This window comes from Protopterus annectens, chromosome 7.part1 (genome assembly GCF_019279795.1).
Source record: "Protopterus annectens isolate FY-2018-M chromosome 7.part1, PAN1.0, whole genome shotgun sequence".
NCBI classification, from domain to species: Eukaryota; Metazoa; Chordata; order Ceratodontiformes; family Protopteridae; genus Protopterus; species Protopterus annectens.
This window is the reverse complement of record NC_056740.1, coordinates 264,494,687-264,507,317: the sequence shown is the minus strand read 5'-3', so window position 1 is coordinate 264,507,317 and position 12,631 is coordinate 264,494,687. Positions and strand designations below refer to the sequence as shown.

The following is a 12,631-nucleotide window of genomic DNA, read 5'->3' as shown; positions in this document are numbered from 1 at the left end:
ATATATATATATATATAGTATTTAAACAAAAAAAACTAACTAAATGAATAAATAAAATAGCTCCCTCATTCCTATCTCTGGAGCATCAGAAACTGTCTTATTTCAGTTCCAGTCAGCCTGCCTCAGGCACCTGAAGCAGGTTGAACCAATAGGAACGGGTTATTGCTGCTTCATATAGCAGCCAGTGGCAACCCTTCTTTAAGCTTCTGTCTTCTACTTCATCACGTTAATCCCCATTTAAAATGCACATAAAGGCAGGCTGTTTTGAAAGATCTTAGTAAAAATGTTATTTTCCTGTACTGTAAATCTGACAAGCTCGAAACTCCACACACACTGTAGCATGCAAGGAGTTCAACACTCACAAAAGGAAATGAAATAAAAATAAATAAAAGGTAGCATTTAAAAAAGTTAAATAATGCAAGTTATTTATTTATTTATTTATTTTTTGACTAGGGGTGTTGCTGCAGTCCAGCAGTCAGTAGCAGAAGCTGCCACAGACTGGAAAAAATATCAGTAAGAAATCATAAATTTAATTTGAAGTAGCCACATTCATTGAAACACATGTATATATTTCCCGTTTTACATTATGGAAGTAGAATTAACTAAATGCATATTCATACTTTTAAGTGGTTGTAAACATAATTCAAATGTTCTGCAAAATAAATGGAAAAAAATTCAAAATTCTGAAATATTCTTAATGTAGAAGTGTAAACCAAATTTATATGAAAATGTTTGTCACGTAACCATGTGATATATTAACAGCGATCTCAGAGTTGCATTACATTTATTATTTATATTCAGAAATAGTCTTTTTATTAAAATAAAAAGCTCAACTCTCGAGTCAAGTGCAATGTACTGGTGTCTGTATATTTCACTACACTGTATGCATACATCTGATGATTCTCAAAAGGAGGTGTTGTACAGCATCAGTGTGTTTGCAAATGCCATGAAATTATGGCAGTGTTGTGCTGTAGCCCTAGGAAAATCTGTTTTCTCTTTCTGTCTTCCCTGTGTTGTTATAAGTCATCTTCATTAGCCTTATAATACACTAATCTTGGGGGGGGGTATCTCCAGAGATGTTACTGTCTTTTGACCTATCTAAAACACTGCAGCGTGCACCCCTTTCCTTTAGCATACTGCCGGGTCTGCTCTGTATTGCTCTATGTGCATGGTGTATGTGTACTGAGACCTGGAGGTATGCAAATGAGATGTAGAGTCACCTTTGTTCATGAATCATATGTTTCTTGCTGAGCCATGCTAGCCATAATATAGCACTTAGCCAACGTGGGTAGTTATGTTGATCAATTCTAGCATGCTCAATGCAATTTTTACATTACAATTATGCATGGGGAAATGAGGACATCTGTAGCAGTATCATGACAGAATGCATGCTATTCCTAGTAGTACAAAGATAACTCATCTGATTGCCTATTGCCATGCCATCAATGGGCATTCAGAAATCTTGTCAATATGTAAAATGCTTCAATATTGTTATTAAAAACTGAGGAAATAAGTCATGTTAGATACAGCTGAAGGCCTGATAATACCATTGGATTATAAAATGTGAAATGTTCCAAAGTGTATTTTCCCTTTTTGTTTATCACTGATAGAATAAGAAGCACATGATGATTATTTAGATTTTATTACAAAGAATGGCTTCACTTTAACCTTTAACAGTTTTTTGACACTTAAAACTATACTATTTGATAGAGGTAGTTCATTTTGAGATGGAAAATGGGGCAACTGAATAGATGAAAAAGAAACTAAAACAGGTAGCACTGTGTACTTATAAAATGAAGATATTCATAGTTTTCATCTGTTGCACAAACTGCACAAGCCAGGTAAACCTAAAATCAGCTGCTCTAAAGTAAGTAAAATTGAGCTCCGGCAAATTTAGTTAAGCAAGTGAGGTAATTAAAAACAGCAAAAAAGCTAGAAATAGGGCAGCCATGGTGGTGAAGCAGTTAGCGTTGTCGCCTCACAGCAAGAGGCTCTCCAGTTCGATCCTTGGCTGGGGTGCCTTCTGTGCAGAGTCTGCATGTCCTCCCTGTGGTCATGTGGGTTTTTTCCGGGTGCTCCGATTTCCTCCCACATCCCAAAGACATGCTGTAGGTGGATTGGACACTCTAAATTGGCCCTAGGTGTGAGCGCATGTGTGTGTGTGCCTTCTGTGGAAGGTTGGGTGCTGGGCTGGCAACTCAACACTATAAAACTCCACTGCCAATCATGAGTGGACAAGGTGATCCGCTGTGGTGACCCCTAACCAGGAAAAGCCAAAAGAAGAAGAAAAAGCTAGAAAGAAAATATAACTACAATGTAAAATGACTATAAACAAAAGAAAGGGGGTTACATAATGGAGGAAATGCATGGTTAGGTGAGAGAAAAGGTCAGCTGTTCAAATCAATTCATAAACTGAATTAAGTTGCAATCATTTTTAAACAAGTAACATGTCTGCTGCAATGAATTATATTAAAATTTGCTCTCTGTTTTTTGATTTACAGGCTCCATTGGCACAGCCTGAATCGCCAACAGCTTCAGCAGGAGAAGACGTTCAGTCATTGGCCGACTCCTTAGATTCTGACAGAGACTCCGTATGCAGTAACTCAAATGTCAACAACTGTAAAAATGGTAAGGAAAAGGAGAAGGAAAAGCAGAAGAAAGAAAAGGAGAAAAACCGAACTGACACTGTCGCAAACAAACTGGGGAGCCTCAGCAAAACCCTTGGAATCAAACTGAAGAAAAACATGGGTGGGCTTGGTGGCTTAGTGCATGGGAAGATGAACAGAACAAACTCTGGTAATGGAAAGAATGGGGAACCCACAGAGAAAGTAAAAAAGAAAGAGTCAAAGTCTCGCAAAGGGAGCAAAGAGGAGTCTGGGCAATCTGCAAGCTCTTCACCATCAGAAAAAGCAATGAGTCCATCCCCTACAGACAAAGCTGGAATGTCCCCCACTGAGAAATGCACTTCAAAATCACCTTCTGACAAGCAGTCTGACCCTTGGAAATACAGCACTGATGTTAAACTTAGTCTCAATATCTTACGAGCTGCTATGCAAGGAGAACGCAAGTTTATCTTTGCTGGCCTTCTCCTGACGAGCCATAGGCACCAGTTTCATGAGGAAATGATCAGTTACTATTTGACAAATGCCCAGGAACGCTTTAATGCAGAACAAGAACAGAAAAGAAAGGAGGCTGAAAAGAAAGCCATCAGCAGTTCAGCTAACAAGAAGCTGGACCAAGAGCCATATCGAAAAGAAAACCAAGAACTTCCCTCTCAGGACAGGGCATCACCACTCTTACCTCACAGCCATACAAACCAGCTGGTTTTAAAATTACAGGAACACAACAGTCCTACCCTAGGATTACATTCTTCACCAAGTAATGGTGCCAAAAAGTCTGGACCTATTCCTGTATCTGCACACTATAGCCATACACCACCAATTCAAAGGCAGAGTGTCATTCATTTACGTGATGTGAACACACAGTCATCAAGCTTCCAGGACGATACCTACAAACCTGTTGTTGGGACACTGAAAACATGTGCTACATATCCACAACAAAACTGGTCTCTCTCTTCTCAGAATTATAGCCCTGCCCACATATCTGGAATTCGCACAGTGAACACTGTAGAGTCACTGTCATATTCTGTGCCTGCAGACCACAAGTCTCACACATACACCAATGGGTTCAACACAAATGATATTAGAGACTGCTTAGAATTTGCTGATGAGGACACACCACCACAGGTCTGGTTGAACAGTGAGAAAACAAGAGGCAGAAGCAAAGGGACTCCTATGTATTCTGCTCACCATAATCGGTGTAAAAAGGAGAACTGCTCCTTTTATGGCCGCCCTGAAACAGAAAATTTCTGTTCTTATTGTTATAAAGAAGACATGAAGAGCAGAGAGAGAGATGCAAAGGTTCATAGGCACTGAAACAGATCTCTCCAGCACTTTTAAATTAGTCCTATTCATAATTAATGGATGAAAATATTTACATTTACTAGATGTTTCTGATTCCTTAGAATGACCAGAAATACATATCTTACTGCACTTCTGAACTGTCATCGGAATAAAATAATGCATAACTTATATGAATTTATCTGTATTTTATTTTTTGTTTTTCGTAATTAATTCAGATCTGTTCACATGGTGAGCTGAAAAGTTACTTACAGTCTAAACTAGAGTAGCAAAAGGAGATTCAAGTCGGAAGGGGAGGAAGTGGAGAAATTTTAGAGGTGTTCACCTGCTTCCAGGAATACCATCACATTTACTTTCATGAAGTTAAACCAAATTAGGTTGGTTTAACTTTTTTTTGTACAAGTATTAAATATTTTAACGACAAATTTGGGTAATGGAAAAGACCTTACAGCACTGGTAGCTCTAATGAGTTAGAAATTAAAAATGGCCATCCAGAACCACACTCAGGAATGAAATGGCTGTCTAAAACAGAATTAGAGGTGCTATTTTGAGACTAGATACTCCCACCTACTACTATTAAATATCTGTATACTGAAATACTGATTAAGTTATCATTTCTGAAGCACTGCCTTAGAAGTCAGTTGCATTCTGACAGTTTGTCACCTTGTTAAAATTATTTTTACTTAATAAAAGTAATACCTGTATAAAAGCCAGTAGCATGATAAAAACATTTATGTGAATGCCTAATTTCATTTTTACAGAAAGTGGATTATTGCATACATGTATTTTGGTGCCAGAGTATTGTGGTTGCTGTGATTAGCTTGCCTTAAAGTAAGCAATAATCTACTCATAGGTGAAGTATGACAAACGTTTTACACTCTTTCAGTCTATTATGAGTGCCTTATGTTTGCCAGATATGAAAGACACACACACACACACACACACACACACACACACACACACACACACACACACACACACACACACTCATACATAAAGACTGTAGAAGCATATTACTTGTGAAAAAGCAGTGATTAAAATGGGAAGATAAAGAAAACAGGGCTATGAAAAAAAAAATCCAGAAGTGCAGTCAAATAAAATTTCTTTCAAGCATGTTTATTTTAAATGATTGTAGGAGCTACATCAGGGCAAAAAGTGTGCAGGTCTCATTTTCAAAGGTCAGTAGCTGAACAAGTGTAGAGTTCCAAAGCATTTGGTCTGTAATATATTAATAAAGGCCCAGTGTATTATAAATGAATAGGCACCACACCTCTCACAGGGTCATTATAGGAGTCAGATGAGATTGAACAGCAGTGATTGCATGGGTGAGTCTCCAGCTGTTTATCTGATTCCTGATGACTACAAGAGGTGCTAAAGACAAAAGTTCATTTGCAGGAACAGTTGAAAACTTACTGGAATAAAGGATGATGTTGTACATTCAGGATTTAAAACAGATGCAAAATGCATTTGAAATATATACTCTAGTTGTCAAGTAAAATATCCAGTTAAGTCTCTACCACAGTTAGAATCAGAAAACGACCTTATTAATAAATTACTAGTGCTCTGTATGATTACAGGAAAAGGTTTACATTATGTGTATTATACAATCAATATCTGAAAACGATATATGACTTTAATGAGAGGGTGACCTAAATATCAGCAGCCAATAAGGACTATCTGGCTTAGTAAGTTTACCCAATTCTCCACACTGCATATTTTAGTTAGCCAGTGGCCCCTTTTTCCTGCCACTTAGTTAGACACTGGTCCCTTTTTTCCTGCCTCTTAGTTAGCCACTGGTTCCCTTTTTTCTGCCTAACTGCCCTAAGAAAGACTTTGTAAATGTTCAAAACAGTGTAAGAAACTTCTCTGTGTGGAAGATATTCAGTCCATATATTTCTAGTTAATCACTGTATATTAATCAGATCAGATAATAGTAGTAGAAGTAGCGAACGTAAACTCGTCTTAAATCAAAACAAAACAAAACAAAAAGTAATAATAGAAAATATATAACTGTACAGCATTACTAAGTTACTTTGTAAATGTTCCATACTAGTTTTTTTTTCAGTTCAGGCAGTGCTTCCAGCACCATATAATTCACATAAAGGCTATTTGTTTTGCAAGCTGTCCTTCCATAAGAAAACTGCTTCTACTTTTTGTCCAAGAGCCACTTCCTATTATCTTTGCATTATGTCATCATTTTTCACATCTTTTTTTTATTCTAAAAGATAAAACTCTACTATGCTTGCTGACATCAACCATTTTAATGTCCAGTTAAAAGTTTGTTGATCTACTTTCCTTACCGCCACTTTACAATAATGGTATAAAACTCGAGCTTCTTTATTCCATCTCCACATTGATTATTATGCAAAACATATATTTCAGTTATACTTCTTTAATAGAGTCCATTCATCTTCTATATTTGCAGCTCTAGCTCTTACAGGATCAGTAATAGAAAATTAGATGCCATCCTGATGAAGGACTTTAAATAGCTATAAAAAGTCCTAGTCATTGTTGGCAATGTCTTCTCCCTTCCTGTCCCAGTATCCCCAATTCTTTCTCCACCATGTTCCAAAACTTCTTACTTATGTTTTGTTCATTTTCTATGGCAACCCCGAGTATCCTTCTTTTGTTATTCTTTTTTCACTTTTCAAATCACTTGAGTTTGTTGCATGAAACTTGTGCAAATAGGTTTACTAGAAACATCTTCAAATCAAATATGTAGTAATCTGCTTTCAAATGAATAGCAAGGCTATAAACATCTGTTGAATCTGTTTGGAAGACAAACTTTCATATCATTATTGTTATATATTAAACTTTTATCCAGCATGGTACCTCCTTGATTGACCACTGTTTCTGCTGTCAGTCAAATGATCTCAAAATGAAAGATGTACACAGCTTTGCACCAGCTTATTAACGAGTGCTAACCCTAAACCTGCCACTGCCCATAATTTCAACCCTACACCTTACCCTAGAAAAACCCTTTCTGTAACATTACCGTTAGCAAGACACTCCAACACTTATCACACACAGACACACACACACGCACACGCACGCGCACACACACACACACACACACACACACACACACACACACACACATACACACACACAAAATACTGTCTACACATCTGCCTAGCCCTTACTCTAACCCTAACCACTAAATACTATCATAATCACACTCCCTAATGAAACATTCAGTATAGCAAAAAGTTTCATAATTAAACTCGCAAATCCACACTTGCCTTACCCACATGCAAATTGATCTTCCTTCTTACAATAAGTAACATTTGACAATTTAAATGCTAAATATAGTTATCATACCATTTGCTCTATCAATGAAGTGCAGATTCGACAGGGTGACTAACACCTGCACAAGACATAATCAAAAAACACCCACAATATACCAACTTGCAATTTGCCATCTGAATCATGCAAACCATCAAAAATGACTGTTTCCACCTGATTCCCAATGTGTAACTTCTTCCTGCTTACTCTACAAAATGTAGTGCTGCTGGCAAAGCAAATCCCACATTTTTCATGTATTCAGTGATATATCTCCTTTGCCATTTCATAACACCCCAACCCAGTAAAACCTATTAAATGTTACAACTGTCCTATCACAAAGCTATAATGAACTTTAAAGGATTCCAGTACTGCAATTTCATCCTATAGTATTCCTTATCAGTAACTTAAATGCCACCCACTAACTTGTTCAAGACAGAAAAAAGAAGCACATAATACTATGATCAAGCCATGGCTGCTGGCCATGACATTGCCAGTCATCCTCTCACACCTAAGAGTCCCTTTCCTAGAGGAACAGAAACATGCCATTACTACTAAACACTGCAAAACGGTGATAAAAATGAGCAATAAAGTTAACAGCATGCAACTAACCAACAAACATAAAAAATGCACATAATCAGTCTTAGTCATATAAGGCCACTAACTGCATATAGAACCATGAGATCCACCTTTATGCAAATCCCTAACAAGCAGAAATTTCTTATGAAACTTAACATCCCTGCCCTCCTTTCCTCTGTTTCTTTGCAAGTCATAATTAAAGTATCCTGCAACAAGGATATGCAACTCACTAACTAAAAAGTTTTGCTTCAAATCTTCAGAAAAAAGAAGCCTGTCTGTGAATCCACATAAGCGTACTGAACTACAATATAATATATTCTGTCTGTTCCCTGTACCAATTACAAATCACTGACTTCCTAGCCTCATTTAACATGCCACTAGCATTTGAAGACAAAACAGACAAATCAGCCATTCCCCTTACTTTTTAATTCTTGTGCTATATCTTATTTTTATGACTTCACAAAGCCCCCCTCATTCAATCACCTCCCTAAGCAAAGCAAGCATATCAGTGTCACCCATATCCCTCTCCACAGACCTAACATTGTGCTCTACAGGTAGGTTACTCAAATGATGCACTGATGAATGCCCAGCCATCTCAGACTGTTGACCAACTACAGAAATGGAAGTCTGCTTTAAAGTCAGATCTAAAGACACATTCTGGTATTCCAGCCTTCCCTCCTACACTAGGGACACAGAGTACACAGTTCCCCCACCCCACACTCAAGGAGCAGAAACTCAGATTGTGCAGCCCCTCACTGAAGAGGTATAGACTCGGGGTGCACAGTTTCTCCCCCCATACACGCACACACACACACACACATAAACAAGGATTATAGACAGACAATTCAGATTCCTCCTTCTGCTGTGGTAGCATTGTCGCCTCACAGTAAGACGCTGTCCGGTTCGATTCTCAGCTAGAGCGTCTTCTGCATGGAGACATGCGTGAATGGGCATACCTTCGTTGAAGGTTGTGCATCAGGCCTGGCAAGCCAGTACGTAAAAATCAACTGCCAATCATTAGCGGACCGGAGTTCCGCTGTGGCGACCCCTAACCGGGAAAAGCCAAAAGACACAAACAAACAATTCAGATTCCTCCTTCCCTTGCATATATGAGGCAGACTCAGATTGTGCAGTTTCATTTAAATTAAGCAGAATAATGTAATCATACTATAGAGGCCACTCTTGACCACATGTATAATAGGTAGGAACATATTTTTTATCTGTATGTCCCTGTTCCCTACAATTAACACATCATTTTATGGGGCAGTTCTGTATAGGATGATCTAAGTCCCACAAAAAACAAAAACAAGATTTAGGTTAGCTAGCACAACAAAGCACTCTCCTGTGATTCTGCACAATGCATACACTAAGGAGCTGAGACACAACAATATTAACAACATGCAGTAAAACATAAGCCACACACTCTCCATTCCAAATAATTATGTCATCAAAGCACATTGTAATACTAAAGACATCTCTGCACAGTGTTCAAATATGAAGTAATAGCATCTGCAGAAAAAATGTCATCAGTCCTGAACTGTAAAATCATTCTTTTCTTAACCTGCAACATTACTTATAATAATAGAATAGTCTTTCAAGGTGATACATTCTTTTTAGCATGCAACAAGTCTAAAAAATGAAAAAACAAATATTTTTTCAAAAGAAAAGTCTGAAAATGTTCATTTTTTTTTAGTACTAGGCTAACTGCTCTTGTGGGCCATTTTAAGCTTATCGAAATACCCCTTTTAAGGATCAAACCCTGTCTGTCTGTAAGGTAAACACATTAACCATTATGCAAACCTCTCATCCCCCATATGTATAAGTCGCCTAATGTCAGCAATTTTAAAGCAAAATGGTTTAGCCACTTCATTCCACAAAATGTACCTGTTTATAGATTTTCAAGCACAGATGTTCAGTCGATGGAGCAAGGAGGAAGCTTTCCTACCATAGTGGGGAAAAAACATGTTACCAGCAGCTCGAGCATAATTTTTTGAAAGAACAAAAACCTTTTTTTTTTACAATGAAACTCCACAGCACACCAATTAGCTCCACTGCAAAAAAACAGCAAGTACACACTGTTGTGTAAAAACAAGAAGTCTCTCATCCAGATCAGCTAAACTGGTTCCATATAACGTTCAATAGATTCCAAAGGAAACATTTTTTCACAATAGCACTTCGACTCATTGGAGGAACATTTCATTTTTTTTATCACGGAAGTGTTTGAGCAGAAATGGCAAACTACTGAAGGGGTTGTTGGGGGAAATGTTTAACTTCGGACATACAGACATGGATATAATACTGAAAAGTCCATGGGTGAAACATTTCATGTTGGGGCCAGTGAAGTTCTTCCACAGACATGGCCAAACTTCAGGGGGGGGGGGGTCATTGGGGGAGACTTTTAATTCTGGACTCAGTCAGGTGCTTGTTCAGACATGGATATACTACTCAATGGCTCAATGGAAGAAACATTTCATTATGGTGTCAGTGAAGTGCTTCTGCAGACTTGAACAAACTACTGAAGGAATAGTTGGAGGAGTCAATCAAGTGCTTGTGCAGTCATTGATATACTGCTGATGGGATCGTTGGAGAAACGTTTTATTTTAGAGTCAGTTAGTGCTCGTTCATAGGTTCATATGTTCATAGGTGTTTAGTAGGCTAATGACCACAAGAGCCTTCTTAAGTTTATAAGTTTTTAAGTTTGTGTAAACTTATACAAACTACTGAAGGGGTTGTTGGGGGAAATGCTTTATTTTGATACCTGTACTAATGAAAAGGTCCTTGGAGGAAATGTTTCAGTTTGGTGTCAGTTAAGTACTTGAACAGACATGGACAAACTGCTGAAGCGGTCCTTAGGTAAAATGTTCCATGTTAGTGACAGTGAAGTGCTTCTGCAGGTATTGCCAAACTTCTGAGGGGTCACTGGGAGAAATGTTTCATTTTGGAGACAGTCAGGTGCTTGTTTAGATATGGCCATACTACTCAATGGGTCACTGGAGGAAATGTTTCATTATGGTGTCAGTGAAGTACTTGTGCAGACATGGCCAAATTACTGAAGGGGTAGTTGGGCGAAATGTTTAATTTTGGACTCAGGCAAGCACTTGTGCAGTCATCGATGTATTGTTGGAAGGGGTCATTGGGGGAAATGCTTCCGTTTGATGTCAGTCAAACACTTCTGCAGACTTGGACAAACTACTGAAGGAGTTGTTGAGTGGGAAACTTTAATTTGGAGTCAGTCAAGTATTTGTGCAGACATCAATATACCACTGAATAGGCTGTTGGCAAGGGTGCGGACAGAGAATTCCATTTTGTACTCAAAATCTGTTATTGCCGCCCCCAGCCCACCCATCATTAAAAAAATGTGTACGTGTCACAGAATGCTGCCCCCCAAACACTTAAACACATGTATTATTTCTGTTTCCTCTAAACCCATTAAGACATTGTTTTTGGATTAGAAATTCTCTCTGTAAGCAATTTACGTACCAATTGTTAGAGACATTCATTTAGGCAGTAACAGACATAGCATGTCCTGACAAAGTTACAATTTTCTTAGGGAACCACAAATAAATGTACTCTGTGGAGTACAAAGAGTATACCTAGTTGCACTTTTGCTCCAGTCAAGTGTGGCACTTGATGAAGGCTCATCTTGGTTCAGTATTTTGAGGAAAGCTGCATCAGACAAACCTCCATCCAGAAACTTTATAATCTGAGTCTCACCAGAAGCAACATTTGCACAGCTTGAAACCCAGTAGTAACAGCCTCTACCATTAATGGATCATATCAAAAACAGAACAAGACTGGAGTTGTGGTGTAAACCGATAACACTCTAGCGTATAGCCCAGTCAACATGGATTCAATTAACAACTCAAGCATCCAAGATGCTGACAGGGAGGAATAGGCATGTCTATCCCAGTGGGAAGGGTCTTTGTCTAAGCACTGCCTGAAGGGTAGAGTATTCTATAATGGGACTAGCCCACAGATGGAATAGGTGTATGCATTTATCTTTGTTGTTAAATGTACCCACTTTGGTACTAACAGTAAACTTTTAAGTATTTAAACATTTCTAGTGTATTTCCTCTTTCCCTGTTTATACAGTATGCATGCTGAGCTCTCAATGAACCAGCAATCTACCATGTTTGCCCTCTTCAGAACTGCTCCTACCTGGGCCATATCCATAGAATAATCATTTCTCCAGAACATCTCACAAAACTGCAGTCTGGACTTTATGAACGGCCTGTTATGCTGCTTCCCCCACATCCTGGTACCCCATCAGCTGCCTTTGTCACGTTGCTTACAAGAATGTTTTCCCCCAGGCAAGACTGTACCCATTAAATGCTTTTTACATTAGTTCTTAATGTCATCTGCTTTAGAAATGCATAATTGAGTTAGTTTTATTCATACTTTTCTAATAAACTTTATGAATGATATTCTTATCAGTTTAATGATTTTTATATTTTAGCAAAGTATTAGAGGCACAGCAGTGCATGTTGCTAGTGACATTGCATTGTTGTTCATTTTATTTCATTCCTTAGCTGGAGTGCTAACTTCTTGGTATCTGCATAGCCTTTATTTTGTCCATGTGGGGTTTTTCCTGGATGCTGTGATTTCCTCCCATTATCCCAAAGCTGTGCTGTGGGTAACTGTCATTCCTTCACTTTGCCTGTAGGTAAGCATGTCAAATGTCAGTGAGTGAGTGAGTCAGTGTGTGTGTGTGTGTGTGTGTGTGTGTGTGTGTGTGTGTGTGTGTGTGTGTGTGTGTGTGTGTGTGTGTTTGTGTGTGTGGTGGTGGGGGGTAAGTGGTTGTCCTCCAAAGAGCAAACACTGCTTCTAGGATGTCTGTCTTCCTTGTGCTA

General features: G+C 38.4%; 1 protein-coding gene across 1 annotated transcript in view; it reads left to right on the top strand.

Moving 5' to 3' along the window:
- OTUD7A (OTU deubiquitinase 7A) overlaps positions 1–5,824 on the top strand; it is a 999,311-nt gene extending 993,487 nt beyond the window's left edge. Inside the window, exon 12 of the mRNA XM_044078484.1 lies at positions 2,502–5,824. Coding sequence (XP_043934419.1) covers positions 2,502–3,935 — 1,434 coding nt within the window. The 3' untranslated portion in view covers positions 3,936–5,824. The remainder of the gene's footprint in view (positions 1–2,501) is intronic.
- Positions 5,825–12,631: the final 6,807 nt, after the last annotated feature.